General features: G+C 46.5%; 1 protein-coding gene across 1 annotated transcript in view; it reads right to left on the bottom strand.

The window, feature by feature from the left end:
• The window catches only part of LOC123724563 (phosphatidylinositol phosphatase PTPRQ), a 37734-nt gene extending 15476 nt beyond the window's left edge, over positions 1-22258 (bottom strand). Inside the window, exons 1-24 of the mRNA XM_045688736.1 lie at positions 22168-22258; positions 21899-22013; positions 14901-14970; positions 14625-14824; positions 14145-14382; positions 13550-13678; positions 13124-13270; positions 9097-9260; positions 8812-8882; positions 8360-8544; positions 7683-7844; positions 7395-7574; positions 7091-7198; positions 6666-6947; positions 6462-6570; positions 6207-6379; positions 2522-2713; positions 1951-2209; positions 1663-1813; positions 1196-1337; positions 809-1079; positions 482-698; positions 193-355; positions 1-104 (exon numbers count right to left, since the gene is read on the bottom strand). The exon at positions 1-104 is cut by the window's left edge and continues 15 nt beyond it. Coding sequence (XP_045544692.1) covers positions 1-104; positions 193-355; positions 482-698; positions 809-1079; positions 1196-1337; positions 1663-1813; positions 1951-2209; positions 2522-2713; positions 6207-6379; positions 6462-6570; positions 6666-6947; positions 7091-7198; positions 7395-7574; positions 7683-7844; positions 8360-8544; positions 8812-8882; positions 9097-9260; positions 13124-13270; positions 13550-13678; positions 14145-14382; positions 14625-14824; positions 14901-14970; positions 21899-22013; positions 22168-22205 — 3870 coding nt within the window. The 5' untranslated portion in view covers positions 22206-22258. The remainder of the gene's footprint in view (positions 105-192; positions 356-481; positions 699-808; positions 1080-1195; positions 1338-1662; positions 1814-1950; positions 2210-2521; positions 2714-6206; positions 6380-6461; positions 6571-6665; positions 6948-7090; positions 7199-7394; positions 7575-7682; positions 7845-8359; positions 8545-8811; positions 8883-9096; positions 9261-13123; positions 13271-13549; positions 13679-14144; positions 14383-14624; positions 14825-14900; positions 14971-21898; positions 22014-22167) is intronic.
• Positions 22259-23722: the final 1464 nt, after the last annotated feature.

Genomic DNA, 23722 nt, shown 5'->3' with positions numbered 1-23722 from the left:
GAGGTAGGAGGTGGGGCCGGTGAGCACATCTGGGAGCTGCCATTGGATACGGAGGCTGTTGGAGGACGTGGTCACTGACAGGTCACTGGGAGGGGCATCAGGGTCTGAGAGGAGAGGCAGGTATAAATATACACATAGTGCCTGGGTGTGTGGGTACATCTGTTGTATGTATGTGTGCATGTGGGTACTTACTCCCAGGCAGTGTGTGTGTGTATCTCCAGGGTGTGTGTGGTCCTGGCCCAGCATTCGTAAGGGCTGTGATTCTGAAGCGGTAGAGGCGGTACTTGGCCAGAGACTGTAGAGTGATGCTCCTGTTGCCCTTGCCACCATCAGAACCATTCACTGACACCAACACCTGACCAGGAACATCATGAAGATCATGTTGAGTTCAATGGTAGGATTTCATTTTGTGTCATACAGCCTATTCATGTAGGCATACTGTATGTACGACACACCAACACAGATATCCAGGTAAACATACATCCTGATCCACGCAGCCTGGAGCGAGGGCAGGGGTCGGCTCTGGCAGGGGTGTGGCCTCAGCTAGGGGTGTGTCAGACTGGCAGTCGGGTGACAGCAGCTGCACGGTGATGCGGTACTCAGTGAGCATGCCCGGAGCAGAGAGGGGAGGAGCCCATTGGAGCGTCACGCTGGTGGCTGTGGCCTCTGACACACTCAGGAAGCGAGGACACCAGGAACTGCAGGGGGATATAAAGGTGGGTTGAGGTGGTACCACCTGGTCTCCTGGTGAAGTCTGTGTGTGTGTGTGTGTGTGTGTGTGTGTGTGTGTGTGTGTGTGTTACCTGACTCGGGGTGTGTGTAGGCATTACAGGTGATCTGGTCTCCTGGGCCGGCAGAGTTGACAGCCTTCACTGTGAATATGAATTCTGCGTCCGGCGCCAGCCCGCTAACCGTATAATGGTTTGTGTCAGCCTGGTGTATGTATGCCTGTGAGCGTGTGTCCACCTGGACCTGGTAGTACAGGATGAGTCCATTGGGGTTGGCTGGAGGCTCCCAGTGTAGAAACACAGAGTCCCAGCTCAGACCAGAGCAGGACAAGTTACCCACCACCTCCGACACTGGAACCAGGAGACACAGGGTTAACACGAGGGTTATTAGCCACTTTCACATGCATATGGCACCTGATTTCTAGTTCCACAACCCCACATACCCACGCACACACCCACACACGGACCTGATTCGTTGGTTGTGAAGGACACAGGAGTGCTGTACTGGTCTCCATGACCCACTCTGGTGTAGCTAAACACACTGATCTCATAGGAACTGTGAGGCCGGATCCCACTCAGCTGTCCTTCTGTCCATGGACCTGTAGAGTTCTGACAGAGAGGAGGAGGAGGAAGAGAGCGAAATCAGGAAATCTTATAGACAGAACATAGCAAAGTTACAGGACTCCAGTTTGACATATTTAATGTGTCTTTGTGAGTGTGAGTGTGAGTGTGTGTGTGTGAGTGTGTGTGTGTGTGTAAGTGTGTGAGTGTGTGAGAGTGTGAGTGTGTGAGTGTGAGTGTGTGTGTGTGTGTGTGTGTGTGTGTGTGTGTGTGTGTGTGTGTGTGTGTGTGTGTGTGTGAGTGTGTGAGTGTGTGAGTGTGTGAGTGTGTGTGTGTGTGTGTGTGTGTGAGTGTGTGAGTGTGTGTGCAGTACCTGGTAAGTGAGTGTGTTTGTGTTGTTCTCCAGGATCCTGAAGCCGTAGTGTGTTACCACACCGTTGGGTTCCAGAGAGGGTTCCCAGGTCAGCCACACAGAGACGGCTGTATGGTTATACAGAGACAGGTTCCGGGAGGAGACATCGGACCTGGTGGAACACAATGTTAGAGTACATTACTGGCCTTCGTCTGTGTACAGCGGCAGCAGTTGGAGGGGTTATGGTAGGTTAGAGGTTAATAGGGGATAAAGGTGAGAGGTTAAAGATGACCTGCTTCGTCTGTGTGCAGCATCAGTAGTAGCGGGGGTCCGGAGCCCTTGCGGGTGGCTGCGGTGATGGAGAGGTTGTAGGCTGTGTAGGGCAGCAGCTGTGTGAGTGTGAGGGTGGTGTTGGGGGTGTGTGTGGTGTTGGAGCCTCCAGGGCCGAACAGGGTGAGGGAATACTCGGTTATCTCTCCGTTGGCCTCCAGGGGGCGCTGCCACACCACAGACACTGAGGAGGACGACAGGTTCCTACTGGACACCAGCACTGGAGCTGAACTGGGGACTGGAGGGAGAGAGTGAGTTAATAGTATGTGTGTGTATGAGTTTAAAATATGCGTGTGCATTTTGTGTGTGTGTGTGTGTGTGTGTGTGTGTGTGTGTGTGTGTGTGTGTGTGTGTGTGTGTGTGTGTGTAGAGAGAGTATGTAAGAAAACTCACTATCATCATCGGTCCTTACGTGCAGCAGGCTGGTGTGGTTGTGGGCGGGGCCAGCACTAGTTGCCGGGGTAACAGTGAAGACGTAGGGATAGTACTTCCTGAGTTTGGTAAACAGGAAGACGTTGTCATTGGTTATCTTGGTGATGGTATTGTTGACAGTGGGGGGTCCGCGGGGTTGCTGTTTGGGTTAGGGGGTTCAGCGGTTTAGTGGTAAGTGGGTGTCCAGCCTCCTGCAGGGTGAGCAGGTAGAAGGGGCGTCCGTTGGGTTCCATAGGGGGGTCCCAGCTTACTATGATGGCCGTAGAACTGAAGATCTGAGCACTGAGGTTGTGGACCGGATCACTGGGCACTGTGGGGGGCGACGAGGAGTTAGAATGACTGACTGAACTACTATGCATCATTTATATCACTGAATACTAGGACTGCGTCCGAAATGATGGATCAAGATGCGCTACACAGCAAACAGTGTGTCATTTCTAAAACACTTCAAGCTACAGTGTGTTGATGGATGCTGTATATACATGTAATACATCTCCACCCAAATCAACAATATTATTAAGAAATCAAACACTTGAGCCACCCCAGGGAGAGAGAGACACACACAAAACAGCACTTCATCATCATCATCATCATCATCATCATCATCATCATCATCATCATCATCATCATCAGGATCATCACCCCATGATCAACAGGGAGAATCTCAGTGTGAAAAGAAAACAAACGTTTGAACAGAGAAAAGTTAAATCGAGAAACTTTGTTTTGAAAAACTTGAAATCTAGAAAGTTTGAAGAAACACTTTGAACAGCAGATACTCATCCTGGCTACACCCTCTTCTGGTGTCTATCCTCTAAGCTCCGGTCACTGAGTCTGGCCATATTGAGAGAGCAAACTGAGCATGTGCACCTCAGGAAACAGGGATGGAGAGAACAAGAGAAGTGGAGATGGAGGAAAGAAGGAGGGAGGGGAGTCCTCAGTGAAGGCAGATTGAGAGGCTGGTAATGTGGATGGATGGGTGGAGGAGAGAGGGCGGTGTGTGGGTGTCTGAGCCCAGGGCAGTGAGCCCTGCTGGGCTTGGCAGAGCAGGACAGGCAGGGTGGGCTGGAGGTCCGGTGGCTGGAGCACAGAGGCAGAGACACATAGTCAGTATCAGAGACATCATCAGACAGAAACACGAGTCAGGTACTATTATACGTCAGATGAACGCTGCAGTTTGTCTACGCCATTTTTCCCAAAATCACATAAAAACAAAGAGATCATAGTAAAACATGAACAATACCTGACTAGCTAGCTACGTTTTCTAATCCAGATAAATAATATCAGACATTTTATCTGTATTATCTATTTGACATGGACATTGCTAATTCTTCTTCTAATCCAGATGCTGCCATTCAACAGTGATTCATCTGCATCTGAAGCTACATACAACATTAACAGATGACTGATCCCTTCTCAACACTATCAACTACTAACACTGAGAGAATAATGACCTACTGACAAAACTATACAGGATGTCTATGTTGATAGCGTTGAAGGATGATGCCAAGATGTTTTTACTAAATACATGGAGGCCTGTAGCATTGCTCCGTTTGGACTACAAGATATGATCAGATGTCCAAGATGTTAAAGACTAAACTTCCACCAGGTTCAGTAAAAGGAGATACAAACTGGTTGTCTGAGGTACGGAGCCCTCGGAGGGACAAAAAGGGCCAGTTTGTCAGACTGACAGAGTTACCTCCATTCACTAGCCAGCTGAAAGTTACACTTCAATCTCAGAGTTTTTCCGTGATTTTATTAAGTTCAAAAAGAGGTTGGAAAAACAGTGCAGACTCTGTGTGTGTGTGTGTGTGTGTGTGTGTGTGTGTGTGTGTGTGTGTGTGTGTGTGTGTGTGTGTGTGTGTGTGTGTGTGTGTGTGTGTGTGTGTGTGTGTGTGTGTGTGTATGTGTATGTGTATGACTGACCGTCCTCTGGGGTGAGTAGGTTTAAGGGATCAGTATGGACCCCGCCATCTCCCTGCAGGGTGCTGGAGGTCAGCCAGAGGCTGTAGTTCTGTCCTCCTCTTAGGCCAGACAGACGGTAGGACAGGTCCTTCCCCAGAGAGACAGGGTCCAGCTCTGACACTGGGATATGCTAGGGGAGAGGGAAGAGAGAGACAATGCCCTTAAAGTAGAAAATAACACACTTTTACACGAGTGTACAATGTGCATGTGTGTTACTCACTTGCTTTATAACAGCTTTATTGTCTGTGTAGTATACACAGTAGTGCTGTATAACTCACCTGTTCTGTGACAGTGGTATTGTCTGAGTAGTACAGAGTGTAGTGCAGGAGTATTCCATTTGGCTGAGTGGGAGGTTGCCAGAGCATGGTCACCGAGGAAGAGGTCAGGTTCACTAACGACACATTCTGGGGAGGGTCAAACGGCACTGTGGAAGAGAATTGCAAGAGTTTGTGTTCAATAAAAATGAACTGAAGGCCTGGAGCATTGCTCAGTTTGGACTACAAGATTTTCAAAAGTTAAGGAACTAACTCTCGCTGTCTGTCTGTGTCTGTGTGTGTGTGTGTGTGTACACCTGTGTCAATAGTACTGAAGCTGATGTATATAAGGACTCCCCCGTCCCCCAGGCGTGTCCAGCTGGAGACAGAGGCGTTGTAGCGACTCTCTGAGTCAACACTGATAACCACAGCTGTATCTGTCACGTTCTGCCACACTCAGACGACTCATTCCTTACAGAATGAGGGAGAAGGAAGGAGAGAAGAGAAGGAAGGAGGATGAAGAAGAGAGAGACTATGTTGGAGCTATAACTGCTCCTTCAATCAGAATGCCTCATCGCTCAACATCTTTTTCAACATCACATCAGCAGTAGGATTCAAACTATCCATCAATAATGAAATAAAACTCACCAGACTCTGACTATGTAGTAGAGGATCTCAGAGTTGGCCTCTTTTGGTGGTTCCCATGACAATTGTACCTCGTAGTCTGAAAATGTCCTGGCTAGCAGAAACTGAGGGGGAGTGTCTGGGTCTGAAACAAACTTACCATTGGTTAGAACCAAAACACAGACACACTGAAAACCACGCCACCTTGGGGAAATGGACTGGAAGAAGGAAGGTCTGTCTGCATTCTGTCTCATCTGTAAGTACAGCCCTGTGAAGAGAAGCTGTTTGGTTGATCATCTGTAAGTACAGCCCTGTGAAGAGAAGCTGTTTGGTTGATCATCTGTAAGTACAGCCCTGTGAAGAGAAGCTGTTTGGTTGATCATCTGTAAGTACAGCCCTGTGAAGAGAAGCTGTTTGGTTGATCATCTGTAAGTACAGCCCTGTGAAGAGAAGCTGTTTGGTTGATCATCTGTAAGTACAGCCCTGTGAAGAGAAGCTGATTGGTTGATCATCTGTAAGTACAGCCCTGTGAAGTGAAGCTGATTGGTTAATAGCATGGTTCTGGGCGTGTTGAATAACTCTGTGGTAACCCCATGTGATGTCAGTGTCAGGAGAACCTGAAACCGAGAGAGGAAGTGACCTCACAGTAGTGAGATGAGAAGAAGAGGTAATGATGAACCTTCTGTGGTCCAGAGTCTCCGGTCACGTTAACGACATGGTCCACAATGCAGCCACCTGAAACATAATGACCCTAACCATGGTCCCCCGCCCCCCCCCCCTCTTACCCCAGATCCCTCCCTCTGTTGGGGTGATGTTTAGGGGTTTACTATGGTTCTGGGTGTGTGTGTGTGTGTGTGTGTGTGTGTGTGTGTGTGTGTGTGTGTGTGTGTGTGTGTGTGTGTGTGTGTGTGTGTGTGTGTGAGAGTGTGTGTGTGTGTGTGCGTATGTTTGAGAGGCTCTCACCGTCCTCCAGAGTGGTGATGTTGAGAGGGTCACTGCTGTGGTTTCCGGAGCCAATACGTGTGTGTGCCTTCACCACCAGAGTGTATTGCGCAAACTTCCTCAGGTGTGTGATCTGGGCGTGGTTGATGGGTGTGGTCAGGTTGAGGAAGTGGGAGGAGTTTCGCAGCTCAAGGCTGTAAATCAAATCAAAGTCCATTTAAAGTGCATTTAGTCATCACGAGACAGTTGAAATCTAGAAGCCATGCAGAGATGTACCTGTAATGTGTGATAACTCCGTTAGGCACCAGGGGGTGCTCCCACGTCACGTTCACCTCATTGGAACTGACAGACACGTAGGACAGGCCGTAGGAAGGACTACCCGGGACTAGAGAGGAGACACACACACTTCAACATGAGGCGTTAGTGTGTGCATGTGTCTAGTGTGTGTGTGTGTGTGTGTGTGTGTGTGTGTAGACTCACCGTCCTCCCCAGACAGCATAGTGAGTGTGTCTGAGGTGTGGTTCCCATGTCCGATGCGTGTGTATGCTCTGACAGAGACATTATAGTATGAAAACGGCCTTAGCCCTGTCAGAGTCACTCTGGGGACAGAGCTGTTCAACACTGCCACATACGATTGGTTCTCGTACAGGACCTCATACTGTTGGATCACCCCATTGGCTCTCTCCGGGGGCGACCAAGAGAGGGTGGTGGTGGAGGGAGAAGTGTCTACCACTGTTAACCCTACAGGAGGGGAGTCAGGTTCTGAGAGAGAGATAGAGAGGGGTAAGACTGGACTTTCTATCATTAAACCCACACAATGACAGAGGTGTGTGTGTGTGTGTGTGTGTGTGTGTGTGTGTGTGTGTGTGTGTGTGTGTGTGTGTGTGTGTGTGTGTGTTATGTACCATCCTCGGGTGTGACAGCGAAAATATTGTCTAGGTCAGACAGAGAGCCCTCTCCTACAGCAGTAGATGCAGCCACTCGCAGCTTATAACCTGTATACTTCTCCAGCCCTGAAACACACAGCAAGCAGCTTATAACCTGTATACTTCTCCAGCCCTGAAACACACAGCAAGCAGCTTATAACCTGTATACTTCTCCAGCCCTGAAACACACAGCAAGCAGCCTAATACCAATACATCTTAACAGGCTTGAACCAGACTAGGACCATGTCTGTATATGTGTACATACAGTATGTGTGTGTGTTACCTGTGAGCAGTATGCTGGTGTTGTGTGTAATTCTCTGCAGGGCCCGGTTGCTGTGTAAGTTGAGTCCGTAGAGAGTGTAGTGTGTGATTCGTCCATTGGGGTTGAGGGGCGGAGTCCAGCTGACCAGGATAGAGGTGGAGCTAACATTCTGATAGGACACTCCCACCACTGAGCTAGGAACTACAATAACAACAACGCACAACAATAAACAACAACAACAATAAACAAACAATGACATTATTACAAAACTGTATATATATATATATATATATATATATCTGTGTGTACCCTGTTCGCGAGTCTTCTCAGTGACACGTGTTGCAGGTCCCTCTCCAATAGCAGTAGCCGCAGTAACAGTGAAGGTGTAGTCAGTGAAGGGACTGAGACCAGAGACTAAGTAAGACAGCTCCTTAGCCTGCATGTCTATGACCTTGTCCCTCACATACACTCCTGGAAAACACACAGACACACACACACACACACACAGTAAAGGACAGACTGTAGAGCATGTTAAAAGTGTTTAAAGAGGTTAAAAGCCAGGTTGGCATTTATTGTCATGACTCATGTACTGGAGGCAGCTCTGCAGAGTGGTCACTAGTTCTGTCCTTGAGCTGTTCTTATCTATTAATGTTCTGTATTATGTCATGTTTCATGTTCTGTGTGGACCACAGGAAGAGTAGCTGCTGCTATTGCAACAGCTAATGGTGATCCTAATAAAATACCAAATAAAACCTAATTTTAAACCTAACCCTAACAACACTGCTAACCCTAATGCCTAAACCTAACCTTAAATTAAGATCAAAAAGCACATTTTTGTTTTCATGAATTTACACAATATAGCCAATTTTGACTTTGCAGTTGGCCCATCTAGTGGAAATCGCTCAGTTCTGCCTCCAGGGCAAGATTCATGACAATAAACGTCAACTAGCGGTTAAAAGATTAAAGGTTAGTGGTGAGTGCAGTACTTCCTGGGGTGCTGGAGGCAGCAGCCCTGGTGAAGAGGTATGTCTGGAGGTGTCCAGTGGCTGCAGGTGCAGAGCGGGTGGAGAGGTGGTGCTTGCCAGAGGTGAGCTGGCCGGGCTGTGAGTGGGCAGTGAGCCAGGGAGGGGTGTGGCCGGGGGTGAGGTGGTTAGGGAGAGGGAAGAGGTCCCTGAAGTCACAAGGTCAAAGGTCAGAGGGGTGGCGTCTGGAAAGTCAGAGATCTGGCCAGTCCCAGGGGCCATACTGGCCAGACTGGAGCCCTCAGTGACTCTCGGGTCAGTGTTGCTGTTGTGCTCAAGGTTAGTGTTAGGGCTGGTTGGAGCGCTGTGTGTGCGGCTGATAGCAGTCCTGGTCATGCCGGTGATGAGCGTGTGGTCGGGGAGGGTGACCGTGAACGCAGGCGGGGAGGTGGTCAGGCTGTCAGCTGATCTCTTACGCCCGGCGAGAGTGGTCAGGGCTAACTGCAGCGAACGTTCCATCACCAAGGAGATCAGTGTAATTTAGATCCTAAAGATAAGATGAAAACATCAGAGACACACACACACACACACACACACACACACACACACACACACAAACACACACACACACACACACACACACACACACACACACACACACACACACACACACACACACACACACACACACACACACACACACACACACACACACACACACACACACACACACACACAAATCCAGACAGATAGAGTGGTACCTGTGTTCCAGTAAGGGTGATGTCCTGCAGCAGTGTGTTGTCAGACAGAACCAGGAGTCTGTACTGTGTGATCAGACCGTTGGGTTGGGCAGGACTTCTCCAACTCACACGCACTGACACAGAGTCTACTGCTACTGCCTGCAGAGCCTGCACTGCACTGGGAGCTACACAGACAGACAGACAGACAGACAGACAGACAGACAGACAGACAGACAGACAGACAGACAGACAGACAGACAGACAGACAGACAGACAGACAGACAGACAGACAGACAGACAGACAGACAGACAGTATCAGACAGAGGGTATCAGACAGAGGGTATTAGACAGTATCAGACAGACAGTATTAGACAGACAGTATCAGACAGTATTAGACAGACAGTATTAGACAGACAGTATCAGACAGACAGTATCAGACAGTATCAGACAGACAGTATTACACAGACAGACAGTATCAGACAGACAGTATCAGACAGACAGTATCAGACAGAGGGTATCAGACAGACAGTTTCAGACAGACAGTATTAGACAGTATCAGACAGACAGTATCAGACAGGAGGGGTGCGTCACTTGAGTGGGTTGAGTCACTGACGTGGTCTTCCTGTCTGGGTTGGCGCCCCCCCTTGGGTTGTGCCGTGGCGGAGATCTTTGTGGGCTATACTCGGCCTTGTCTCAGGATGGAAAGTTGGTGGTTGAAGATATCCCTCTAGTGGTGTGGGGGCTGTGCTTTGGCAAAGTGGGTGGGGTTATATCCTTCCTGTTTGGCCCTGTCCGGGGGTATCATCGGATGGGGCCACAGTGTCTCCTGACCCCTCCTGTCTCAGCCCCCAGTATTTATGCTGCAGTAGTTTATGTGTCGGGGGCTAGAGTCAGTCTGTTATATCTGGAGTATTTCTCCTGTCGTATCCGGTGTCCTGTGTGAATTTAAGTATGCTCTCTCTAATTCTCTCTTTCTTTCTTTCTTTCTTTCTTTCTTTCTTTCTTTCTTTCTTTCTTTCTTTCTTTCTTTCTTTCTTTCTTTCTTTCTCGGAGGACCTGAGCCCTAGGACCATGCCTCAGGACTACCTGACATGATGACTCCTTGCTGTCTCCAGTCCACCTGGCCATGCTGCTGCTCCAGTTTCAACTGTTCTTCCTGCGGCAATGGAACCCTGACCTGTTCACCGGACGTGCTACCTGTCCCAGACCTGCTGTTTTCAACTCTCTAGAGACAGCAGGAGCGGTAGAGATACTCTCAATGATCGACTATGAAAAGCCAACTGACATTTACTCTTGAGGTGCTGACTTGTTGCACCCTCGACAACTGTGATTATTATTATTTGACCATGCCGGTCATTTATGAACATTTGAACATCTTGGCCATGTTCTGTTATAATCTCCACCCGGCACAGCCAGAAGAGGACTGGCCACCCCTCATAGCCTGGTTCCTCTCAAGGTTTCTTCCTAGGTTTTGGCCTTTCTAGGGAGTTTTTCCTAGCCACCGTGCTTCTACACCTGCATTGCTTGCTGTTCGGGGTTTTAGGCTGGGTTTCTGTACAGCACTTTGAGATATCAGCTGATGTAAGAAGGGCTATATAAATACATTTGATTTGATTTGATATTAGACAGTATCAGACAGAAAGTATTAGACAGACAGCATTAGACAGACAGTATCAGACAGTATCAGACAGACAGTATCAGACAGACAGCATTAGACAGTATTAGCCAGACAGTTTCCTCCAGACAGTATTAGACAGACAGTATCAGACAGACAGTATCAGACAGACAGCATCAGACAGACAGTATCAGACAGACAGCATTAGACAGACAGACAGACAGACAGTATTAGACAGACAGTTTCCTCCAGACAGTATTAGACAGACAGCATCAGACAGATAGTATCAGACAGACAATATCAGACAGTATTAGACAGACAGTATCAGCCAGACAGTATCAGACAGACAGTATTAGACAGACAGTTTCAGAGAGACAGTATTAGACAGACAGTATTAGACAGACAGTATCAGACAGACAGTATTAGACAGTATCAGACGGACAGTATTAGACAGACAGTATTAGACAGACAGTATCAGACAGACAGTATTAGACAGACAGTATTAGACAGACAGTATCAGACAGACAGTATCAGACAGACAGTATTAGACAGACAGTATTAGACAGACAGTATCAGACAGACAGTATCAGACAGACAGTATTAGACAGACAGTATTACACAGACAGTATTACACAGACAGCATCAGACAGACAATATTACACAGACTGTTTCAGACAGACTGTATCAGACAGACACTATTAGACAGACAGCATCAGACAGACAGTATCAGACAGACAGTATCAGACAGACAGCATCAGACAGACAGTATTAGACAGACCGTATCAGACAGACAGTATCAGACAGACAGTATTAGACAGACAGCATCAGACAGACAGTATCAGACAGACAGTATCAGACAGACAGTTTCAGACAGACCGTATCAGACAGACAGTATTAGACAGACAGTATCAGACAGACAGTATTAGACAGACAGTATTAGACAGACCGTATCAGACAGACAGTATCAGACAGACAGTATCAGACAGACAATATTAGACAGACAGTTTCAGACAGACCGTATCAGACAGACAGTATTAGACAGACAGTATTAGACAGACAGCATCAGACAGACAGCATCAGACAGACAGTATTAGACAGACAGTTTCAGACAGACCGTATCAGACAGACAGTATCAGACAGACAGTATCAGACAGACAGTATTAGACAGACAGTATCAGACAGACAGTATTAGACAGACAGCATCAGACAGACAGTATTAGACAGACAGTTTCAGACAGACCGTATCAGACAGACAGTATTAGACAGACAGTATTAGACAGACAGTATTAGACAGACAGTATCAGACAGACAGTATCAGACAGACAGTATTAGACAGACAGTATTACACAGACAGTATTACACAGACAGCATCAGACAGACAATATTACACAGACTGTTTCCGACAGACTGTATCAGACAGACAGTATTAGACAGACAGCATCAGACAGACAGTATCAGACAGACAGTATCAGACAGACAGCATCAGACAGACAGTATTAGACAGACCGTATCAGACAGACAGTATCAGACAGACAGTATTAGACAGACAGCATCAGACAGACAGTATCAGACAGACAGTATCAGACAGACAGTATCAGACAGACAGTTTCAGACAGACCGTATCAGACAGACAGTATTAGACAGACAGTATCAGACAGACAGTATTAGACAGACAGTATTAGACAGACAGTATCAGACAGACAGTATCAGACAGACAGTATCAGACAGACAATATTAGACAGACAGTTTCAGACAGACCGTATCAGACAGACAGTATTAGACAGACAGTATTAGACAGACAGCATCAGACAGACAGCATCAGACAGACAGTATTAGACAGACAGTTTCAGACAGACCGTATCAGACAGACAGTATCAGACAGACAGTATCAGACAGACAGTATTAGACAGACAGTATCAGACAGACAGTATTAGACAGACAGCATCAGACAGACAGTATTAGACAGACAGTTTCAGACAGACCGTATCAGACAGACAGTATTAGACAGACAGTATTAGACAGACAGTATCAGACAGACAGTATCAGACAGACAGTATTAGACAGACAGTTTTAGACAGACAGTATCAGACAGACAGTATCAGACAGACAGCATTAGACAGACAGTATTAAACAGACAGTATCAGACAGACAGTATTAGACAGACAGTTTTAGACAGACAGTATTAGACAGACAGTATTAGACAGTATCAGACAGACAGTATTAGACAGACAGTATTAGACAGACAGTATTAGACAGACAGTATTAGACAGTATCAGACAGACAGTATTAGACAGAATGTTAGAGGGCTGAATGTTTAGATGTTTTAGGTTGGAAAATACTCCTGCACTCACCACACCGACCAATAGGGAGGAGAAGGGCACCACACTGCTAGAGCACATCACTCAAGACACATGTTTGTGTGTGTGTTCTTACCCTCAGCAGGTGTCAGTACAGCAGTAAAGGCCTCAGGCCCCAGCAGGCCAGCAGACTTGGCCCGCACCGCCACTCTGTAGCGTGTGTAGGGTGTCAGACCAGAGTACACAAACCTCAGGTCCCCTGTGCTGTTCTCATAGATAAACCCTGAGACGCACACGCACACACACGCAAACACACACACACACGCACGCACGCACGCACACACACACACACACACACACACACACACACACACACACACACACACACACACACACACACACACACACACACACACACACACACACACACACACACACACACACACACACACACACACACACACACACACACAGTTCGGGTCAGATCTGTGTCCTTCAGTGTTTTTACTTCAGCAAGTATTTTAAATGTAGTGATGTACTGTATGTGTATGTGTATGTTTACCTGTGGGGCCATAGAGATAGATAACGTAGCTGAAACGTCCGGTAACGATGGTTGGAGGATCCCAGGAGACAGAGACTGACTTAGACGTCACGTTCCATACCAACAGGTTGTGTGGAGGGTCCTCTGGGGCTGCATCACACACATACATATCCACATGGTGAGAGATGAAGAGATAGGAACAGACAGGGAGAGATGGAGCGATAGGAACAGATAGAGAGAGATAGAGAGATAGGAATAGATCGAGAGAGATGGAGAGATAGAGAGATAGGAACAGATAGAGAGAAAGATATAGACAGCGATATCCCACTGGCAAAAACTGATTGAATCAATGTTGTTTCCACATCATTTCAACCCCAAAAATCTGTGCGATGACATTGAATCAAACTCATTGGATTTGCAAAAAGTCAACAACGTAAGGGCATTTTTCACCTAACTTTAACCTAAATCCACTGACATGGTCTTTTTTGTTGTTGATTTCACATTGAATTCACGTTATTTGACAACTCAACCAAATGTAAATCAAAACTAGACGTTGAACTGACGTCTGTGCCCAGTGGGATGTAGATGGAGAGAGGTGGAGTGTGTGGGTGTGTACCTGACTCAGGCATGCGGACCATGGTGGAGGCGACCTGTCCCTCTCCGTCGGAGGTGAAAGCAGACACTTCGAAGACGTATGCTGTGTAAGGTCGCAGCTGGTCCACCCCTACGGATATTGGTACGGCCCAGGTGGCGGCGGGCGGGACGGCTGACAGGGTGACGGGAGGAGAGGACGCTGTCAGAGCTGTCACCTCTGACGGACTGGGGGTTCCACGAGACAGGATGTCTGCTGCATCCTACACACACACACACACACACACACACACACACACACACACACACACACACACACACACACACACACACACACACACACACACACACACACACACACACACACACACACACACACACACACACACACACACACACACACACACACACACACACACACAACACACATTTAAGTACACGAAAGACAGAGAGAGAGAAAGAAGCAGACAAAGAGAGAGAGAGAAAGAAAGAGAAAGAGACATACATTGCAGTGTGGTAGCGCTCCGGTCATGATGTCCTCAGCATCCAGCTCCAGTATGCGGACGGTCTGACCAGTACGAGCGTGTTTGGCTTTGACCGCAAACTTGGTGATCAGACCGTTGATGCGGAGTGGCAGGAGCCAAGTGACCACTACAAACGTGTGGTTCTCAGCAAACGCTGTCAGGTTAGTCACCAGGCCTGGGGCTGACAAAGGGATACAGTTATCTGTTTGTGTAAGTGTGTGTGAGTATGTGTGTGTGTGTTATTAGTGGATACCTACGAGCCTCAGCAGTTTTGATGTACAGAGACTTGCTATAGGGTCCAATACCAGCAGAGTTTTCTGCTGCAACCTAGACAGAGAGCAAGAGAGAGGGAGAGAGCGAGAGAGAGAGTATTAATCATCATTACTAATTCTGGATTAAGTCGTCAGATCTCCACCATGTTAATCTCTACCAGTGGTCAGGGACGTTTATTGATGCAACAGTCACACAACACCAGGCAGGCAGATATACACACTGACTACAGGGACATCCGTAGCACCCTGTAGCCCACTGCTAGCTTGTCTTTGAAGCTAAGCAAGGTTGGGCCTCTCTGGATTGGAGGTCAGATGATGCTGGTTGATGATGATGTTGCAAGATGGGGTCCCTATTTCCTCTAGTCTTAAGGAGACCCCAGCTTCACAGTGACAGGGAGGGCACTACCCTGTAGAGAGTGCCATCCTTCAGATGTGAGGTTAAAGTGATGTTCGGACTCTATCTGAAAACTATTAACCATAATCACACACAGCTTATTGGCAGAATAGTCTGTGGAAAAAGAACAGCATGGCTGATCCATAGATATTTTTACATTATAAATCATTTAATCACAATGAATTATTTAACCAGATCAAGAGAATAGTTTCGCCGCCAGAGGCATCAGCACAGAACACACACGCATGGATGGATGCTCACAAAGAGAAGACAGATATGGTTAAAACACACATTCTACCATATGCTTACATTACATTTCTATTGAATGATGTAAGTGTGATTGATGCTATATGGCTATATAGTGCCCTAATTGATGACGTGAAGGACGAATTGGGAAAAGTGGAATCAGTCAGAATTATTATTCTTGTTAACTTCATTTTACCTTTGTTTAACTTCCGCAAGTCAGTTAAGAACAAATTCCTATTTTCAATGACGGCCTAGGAACAGTGGGTTAACTGCCTTGGAACAGTGGGTTAACTGCCTTGTTCAGGGGCAGAACGACAGATTTGTACCTTGTTAGCTCGGGGATTCGAACTTGCAACCTTTCGGTTACTAGTCCAACGCTCTAACCACTAGGCTATGCTGCCGCCCCCAGAATGACCAGGAGCGGTATGTTGATTTCGTGTGTGTCTGTTAAGGCTTTGTTCTGAAGGTAGGTAAGGAGTCAAGTGCAGGAGAGCAGAAATGTCAATGTAGTGTTTCTTTTAATAGGCAAGTCCAAAAAAAACGGTACAGGCACAATCACCCCAAAAAAACGCCCAAGACAAAGAGAACTCACAGTTACTCGCGGAAGGAGAATAAACCAACGCTCCTTACTATAATAACCACACGTGAATAAACTGAGGAAAGCCTCCACGAGCAACATGAAGATAATCCCGCACAAACCTAAGCGGGGAAACGGGTAAATATACACACAGGAATTAAAGAAAATGAAAACCAAGTGTGCATGAACCAAAGACAAAACAAACGGAAAAATAAAAATGGATCGGTGATGGCTAGTAGGCCGGCGACGCCGACCGCCGAGCACCGCCCGAACAAGGAGAGGAACCACCTTCGGTGGAAGTCGTGACAGTGTCAAAAGTGCAAAAGGAGAAAGCTCTGTGGCTCTACAAGATATCGACATATGATGTGGAAAGCTATGATTTTCAGAGTAGGGCACTGGTTAAAGGTGTCATCGCTGGTGTCTTGTTGGATATAAAGGCTGTGTGGTTTATGGATAACATGACAGGAGTGGTAGACGCACGTAGCTTGACTTGAATGATAGGCGTAAAGAAGGAGCAAAGTCTATCAGTTTTACTGTCGTTTGATGAAGTGATTCGCCCGACTTATGTAAAACTTGGGTATTTGAGATATGCGGTGAGAACGTATCTACAGAAGCCGCTGCAGTGTTACAGCTTGTTGCTGTAATTGTGATGGGAATCACGTTCCAGTTCCTAGAGTGCCCTGTAAAAATGAAGGAGGTCACAGTAGCTAGGATCGGGGCTATCCAGCAGGACTCCTATGTGGCGGCAGTGAAAATAGCTGAAGGAGCGAGTAGTAGAGAGGAGATGGTAGGTGATGTTCCACAGTCTGCAATGAATTCCATGCAGGAGAAGGATCCCGACACATGAACAGTGAAGGTGGTTGTTGCGTTTATAGCACAAGTGATGAATTGCACTAGTCAAATGAATAAAAAATCTAAGAAGCTAGATATCATTGTGAAGGCGGCAAATAGATTTCTGGATCTCCAGGACTTTACAGCCAAAATGTTACGGGGAGTACTGAATGGCGAGGTTTCCCCCTCCCAGGTTCCTGAATCTGTGTAGGGATCTGAAAATAAATTTAAATCTGACTGAAGGAGTAAACATTTTTTTAAATGATATATTCTTTTTTAAATTCAGGGTAGTAGAGTGAATTTTGGTTAGTGTTTTTGGTAATTAGTATGTATTTGTTCATCCAAAACAGCTTTGTTTTTGGGGATTTTCTTTTTTACTACCTCATACAGCAGGTGGCAGCAATACACCTTATGAGCGTAGTCTGCCAATAAACCTTGAAGAAGAAGAAGAAATTGATGACGTATGTCGCACAGATAAGCATTGATTGGAACATATCCTACAAAAAAGGTACTCTGAGTGCTGGGAACATGAACAAAATCTGAATACAAGTTTTGGGTGGATAGGCAATGGCATGGCAAGAGAGATGGGGTTGTTTGGGAGGGAGTTTAGCCCCTCTGTGGTTCGTCCTCCCTATCCCACCTTGGTTGCTCCCTCGGACAGTGAAAGATCTAGGGTTGCTTGAGAGGGTAACAGATGTTGAGGAAGGAATAGATTCAGTTGAAAGTGAACACTTAAGAACACAATACTATGCATCCTTGAATATATTCACATATGGGTCTAAGGACCCTAAAACAGGGAGGACAGGTGCAGCTTTTAGTGTTCCTGAGTTTAAGGTTGCAGTGAAAAAAAGAGCATCAGATCATTTATCTGTTTACACAACGGAGTTGATGGCCATACTCTTGGCTGCAGAATGGGTGGAGGAGGTGAGGCCAGACAGTAGTCATCTGCTCTGACTGCTGTGCAGCACTGATAAGCACAAATTCATTTGTGTTTCGGAGCAGACAGGATTGTATGAGGGTTTGCAGTGCTTGTATAGGGTGAGACAGATGGGGGTATTTGTGATGATCCTCAGTACCAGCTCATGTGGGAGTAGAGGGGACGGAGGAGGTGGATGTTATCGCCAAGCAGGCTCCTATACATCCTAACGTTGAGATGAAATTAAAATCAGTAAAGCAGAAGCCAAGGGGTTGATAAAAACAGTGGTTAAAAACAAATGGCAAGAGTTGTGGAAAAGGGAGGGAAATGGACGACAGCTGTATAAGATCCAGGAAAAGGTGGGGGCAGGGAGGTCCTCAGGCAGAAAGAGACGGGAGGAAAGTGTAATCACAAGGCTGAGAACACACAAGGCTCAATAGTACAGAAGCGGACGCTGATGTGAATTGTGAATCTAATAGCGTTAGAATCAAGGAGAATTGGAATATTGTCCAAAAAATGGAAAACGGAGCAAAGTAATGTACAGTGCTGAGAATTTCCCATCGTATCTTGTAGGAGTACGGTTTGTTAATGAGGAGCAGCTGATCGAATGACCAATCTTGAAGAATCCATTTGAGATATCCAAACTAGTGGAGAGAGTGCTGGGTAAAGTGAAGGCTGTTAGGATCACGAGAGGTGGGCTTGCTTAGATTGTTTGTACTTCTGAGGATCAGGAGGAACGTCTGTTGCGTCCCACCCGATTTGAGAAGTTTGACGTGTCGTGTGTGTCTCTTGAGAACAGGGCACCCCTCAAGGGGGTAATATCTGGTGTCTCGTGGGAAGTCGATGTTGAAGAGTCTATCTGTTCTTTAGATTTTTGATTTGGAGTCTCTCCCTACTCAAGTGCAGTTGGGGTGTACAGTGCATTCGGAAAGTATTCAGACCCCTTGACTTTTTCTACATTACAGCCTTATTCTAAAATGTATGAAAACGTTTTTTTCCCCTAATCAATCTACACACAATACCCCATAATGACAAAGCAAAAACAGGTTTAGAAAATTTAGCACATTTTGAAAAATAAAAAACTGAAATATGACATTTAAATAAGTATTCAGACCCTTTACTCAGTATCTTGTTGAAACAGCTTTCGCAGCAATTACAGCCTCGAGTCTTCTTCGGTATGATGCTACAAGCTTGGCACACCTGTATTTGAGTTTCTCCCATTCTTCTCTGCAGATCCTCTCAAGCTCTGTCAGGTTGGATGGGGAGCGTTGCTGCACAGCTATTTCAGGTCTTTTGAGATATTCGATCGGGTTCAAGTCCGGGCTCTTGATGGGCCACTCAAGGACATTCAGAGACGTTTTCCAAAGCCACTCCTGCATTGTCTTGGCTGTGTGCTTAGGGTCGTTGTCCTGTTGGAAGGTGAACCTTCACCCCAGTCTGAGGTCCTGAGCATTCTGGAGCAGGTTTTCATCAAGGATCTCTTGGTACTTTGCTCCATTCATCTTTCCCTTGATCCTGACTAGTCTCCCAGTCCCTGCTGCTGTAAAATGATGCTGCCACCACCATGCTTCACCGTAGGAATGGTGCCAGGTTTCCTCCAGACGTGACACCTGACATTCAGGCCAAATAATTCAATCTTGGTTTCATCAGACCTGAGAATCTTGCTTCTCATGGTCTGAGTCCTTTTAGGTTCCTTTTGGCAAACTCCAAGCGGGCTGTCATGTGCCTTTTACTGAGGAGTGGCTTCCGTCTGGCCACCCTACCATAAAGACCTGATTGGTGGAGTGCTGCAGAGATGGTTGTCCTTCTATAAGGTTCTCCCATCTCCACAGTGGAACTCTGGATTGGATTCGAACTCGGAACTCTGGATCGGGTTCTTGGTCACCTCCCTGACCAAGGCCCTTCTCCCCGATTGCTCAGTTTAGCCGGGCGGCCAGCTCTATGAAGAGTCTTGTTGGTTCCAAACTTCCATTTAAGAATGATTGAGGCCACTGTGTTCTTGGGTACTTTCAATGCTGCCAAAATGTTTTGGTACCCTTCCCCAGATCGGTGTCTCGACACAATCCTGTCTCAGAGCTCTACGGACAATTCCTTCCACCTCATGGCTTGGTTTTTGATCTGACATGCACTGTCAACTGTGGGACCTTCGATAGACATGTGTGTGCCTTTCCAAATCATGTGTAATCAATTGAATTATCCACAGGTGGACTCCAATCAAGTTGTAGAAACATTTCAAGAATGATCAATGGAAACAGGACGCACCTGAGCTCCATTTCGAGTCTCATAGCAAAGTGTCTGAATACTTCTGTAAATAAGGTGTTTTTTAATTTTTAATAAATTAGCAAACATTTATAAAAACCTGTTTACACTTTGTCATTATGGGGTATTATGTGTAGATTGATGAGGACTTGTTTAAATTTAATTCATTTTAAAATAAGGCTGTAACGTAACAAAATGTCAAGGGGTCTGAATACTTTTCGAATGTATTGTATAAACTTCATAGAGCATTTATCCCAAGACCAATGCACTGTGATCACTGTAAAGCTTTTGGACATGTTTCAAATGTTTGAAGAAGGGAGAATCCGAGATGTCCAAGTTGTGGAAAAGTGTGTTTTAATAGTGATTAGATGAAAATGTGACATGTTGCAATTGTGGTGGAAACCATGAAGCCACATCTTTGGAATGCCCGACCAGGTTGAAAGAGAATGAGCTGGCCAAAATCAGAGCTGGCCAAAATCAGTGCTGTCCAGGGCATTTCATATGCTGCGCCTGTTAAAAAGGTTGAGGGTTCGAATGGTGCCCCTGAAGAGTCCATGGTGGTGGATAGGCCTTCACTGCAGGCTGCAGGGGTTGCCTTTCATCAGCAGGACACAGATATTTTAAAGGCTGAGAAGGTGGACTTTGTGGCCTTTATAGCTATGGTAATTAATGGCACTGCCAAAGTTTAAAGAAGGTCCAGGAAAATAGATATCATTGTGGATGCGGCGGATCAGTTCCTGGGACTGAAAGATTTCACAGCGGAGGAGTTGCATGGAGTATTGTCACAAGCCGTACTACCCTCTCAGGCCCTAGAGCCTGAGAAGGGAGATATGGAGATTTGATGGAAGGAAGACGTGGGAGTTTTGTTTTAGTTTTGTCAATTAACTATTTGTTTGGGAGGATTAAGTTTGTTTTCCCTATCTCTTATGAATTTAATTTTTACCTTGTTTTTTCAACCCATCCAGTTGGTGGCAGCAATACACCTTTTTGGGTCAGCCATAAAACCCACAGAAGAAAAAGAAGGAGAGTGGAGAGGAATTGATTCAGTTCAGTCAGCGGTCCTGAGCCTTTCCCAGCTAGTTTATGCTGGCTAGAAGGATGGCGCTAGTTAAAACTTGTAGTATTGGTCACCATCTGTAACGACAAGCCGGTGTGAATGACCAGTGCATTTGCACTTGCTTAACTGGCGCTAGCTAACGTGGCCAATTTGTTCCATCCCACTTAATTATATTTTGAGTAGGAAAGCAGCCTAGATGTGAAATAACTTGTAATATTGGTATATATCTGGATGTCACTGTAATACAGTTTACTGCTTAATGGGGAGAGTTTGCACTGCAAGCCGGCAACACAACAACACGTGGTGTCTCGCTCCTGAGTCCCGATTTCCGAGCACTGCTCTCCTGCAGTTACTCAGAGGGAAGTAGCTAGATAGTGTAGCTAATATCAGGCCAGGGTGACAGCTAAAGCACATTTATTGCTTTTGTAGTCTGATAAAAACGTAATGATTCTGAACAATCCAAGTCTCAACTTTGGCAGACAAGTTTCAAATTATCGCGGAAGCTTCTAGCCACAAGTGTAAACTACCTGACTGAACCGAATCCATTCGTCCCCACTCAACTCTCACTGCGCGACATATGTCATACATTTTGGGCACCAGGCATGTCTGTATAGCCTCTCCCGTGTATGATTACCTTCTAGATGTGTGTGTGAAAGAGAGCAGAGAGACATTACTTCCAGTATGTTTACTGTATGAGTGTTACCTTGATGTTATAGGTAGACCCTGGTAAGAAGAGGTTGAGAAGGGTCTCAGGGATGTCCAGGTGTTTGGTCACCTCTTTGAAGGCGGGGTCTGGATATGGACACACCTCCTTGTACCTATTAAATGAAATAGAAACAACTTTATTTAAACTTTATTTAGAGGTAAATAGTGGTGGAATATCAACACCCTATTCCCCCCCTTATAGTGTTATTCCCCTAATAGTGTTCCAGGAGAAGGCTTAATCTGGGTCTACATCATATGCCTCCTTACCTGATGACATAACCGTCGATGCGCGAGTCAGAGGGCATGGTCCAAGACAGAAGGATCCCATTGGAGCCCACCCTCTCTCCCCTCTAGATTGGTGGGAGGAGATGTTGGGGCTGGGAGAAAAGGAGGGAGAGGAAAGGAGACGAGACGAGACCTGTTAAGGCCATATTCCCCAAAATCTCCTAAAAATCTGTTATATGTGACATCAGAAAGAATCCAATCCATACCTATCAGTACATACTGCCAAAACTAGGAAGTCCTTTCAACAAATTGGGAGGATGGTGAGAGACATTGTGAAAGATACTGTTGTTGTTTGGTATTGGGTCAACCATCTGTGTGTGTGTGGGTGTTTGAGGGGGGGGGGTTATTGGTGTGTGTGACCAGCTTGCTCTATTCTGGTGAATAGACCCTCAGAGCTATGGCATTTCACTGACATTCACTACAGCATCATTCATTCTACTTAGCAAGGCTGGTGTTACCACACACACACACACAAACGTGCACACACCTACCTACAAACACTCACACACCTACACACAGCACGCACACACACCTACAAACACACACACCTACACACTGAACACACACACACGGGTGGAAGATAATTAACATTATCAGCCATTATCAGCAGAGGGCAGCAGCAGAACAGAGCCAATGTTTCCTCAGAGCAGGCCACTATCAGTTCAGCTGTAACACATCTCACCGGTCTTGTTGGTGTTGATTATGCGGCTGACCGGTGGGCTGAGGTTGGAGGAGGAGGCAGCGGTCACCATGACCGTAAACGCTGTTCGAGGACTCAGACTGGATACGTCAGCCTGAGGAGAGACTGCACGATCAGAACATGACCACAACCACAGCACAACTACAGTATGTGGTTGTAGATGTGTGTGTGTGTGTGTGTGTGTGTGGAGCAGTCTAACCTGTGAGTGTGTGTATCCCAGGTAGAAGGTGATGATCAGGAGAAGAGTGATGGCCATGCTGGACCTAGCCCAGTTATCCCAGTTAGCTGTTAGCCAGTTACCAGTTAGCCCAGTTAGCTGTTAGCCAGTTACCAGTTAGCCCAGTTACCAGTTAGCCCAGTTACCAGTTTGCTGGTCAGAGGCAGCAGGTTAGAGAGAAAGAGGCAATGTCAGCGTCCAGTGCAACCCATTAGCACAATGTTAGAGGGCTTAGCGCCATTGTTCAATCCAATGTTGTCAGCAATTTAGCTACAGCAGGTCACGGTGTTACAGCAGTTTAGATCTTAGAGCCGTCGTCCAGGCCTAACGTAGTAACCCAGTCCACAGTTAGCCATGGTTAGCAGGTTAGATTTGACGATATTCAGGGCAGTACATGCCACCATAATGTAGAAACAATTAGAGCAGGAAAGTTACAGTAGTAGTAATAGTCCAGTCTTAGGGTAGCAACAGGTTAGCTACAGCAGTAGTAGTTGTTGTCCAGGTCTGGTAGTAACCCAGTCCACCGTTAGCAGTCGTCCAGTGGTCAGTAGTTAGCCGGTTAGGTCAGAGAGAGGCAGGGCAGTGAGTACACCATTACTCCATGCAGGCAAACTCTCTCT

Source organism: Salmo salar, chromosome ssa10 (genome assembly GCF_905237065.1).
Source record: "Salmo salar chromosome ssa10, Ssal_v3.1, whole genome shotgun sequence".
NCBI lineage: Eukaryota > Metazoa > Chordata > Actinopteri > Salmoniformes > Salmonidae > Salmo > Salmo salar.
This window is presented reverse-complemented; position numbering and strand designations above follow the sequence as displayed.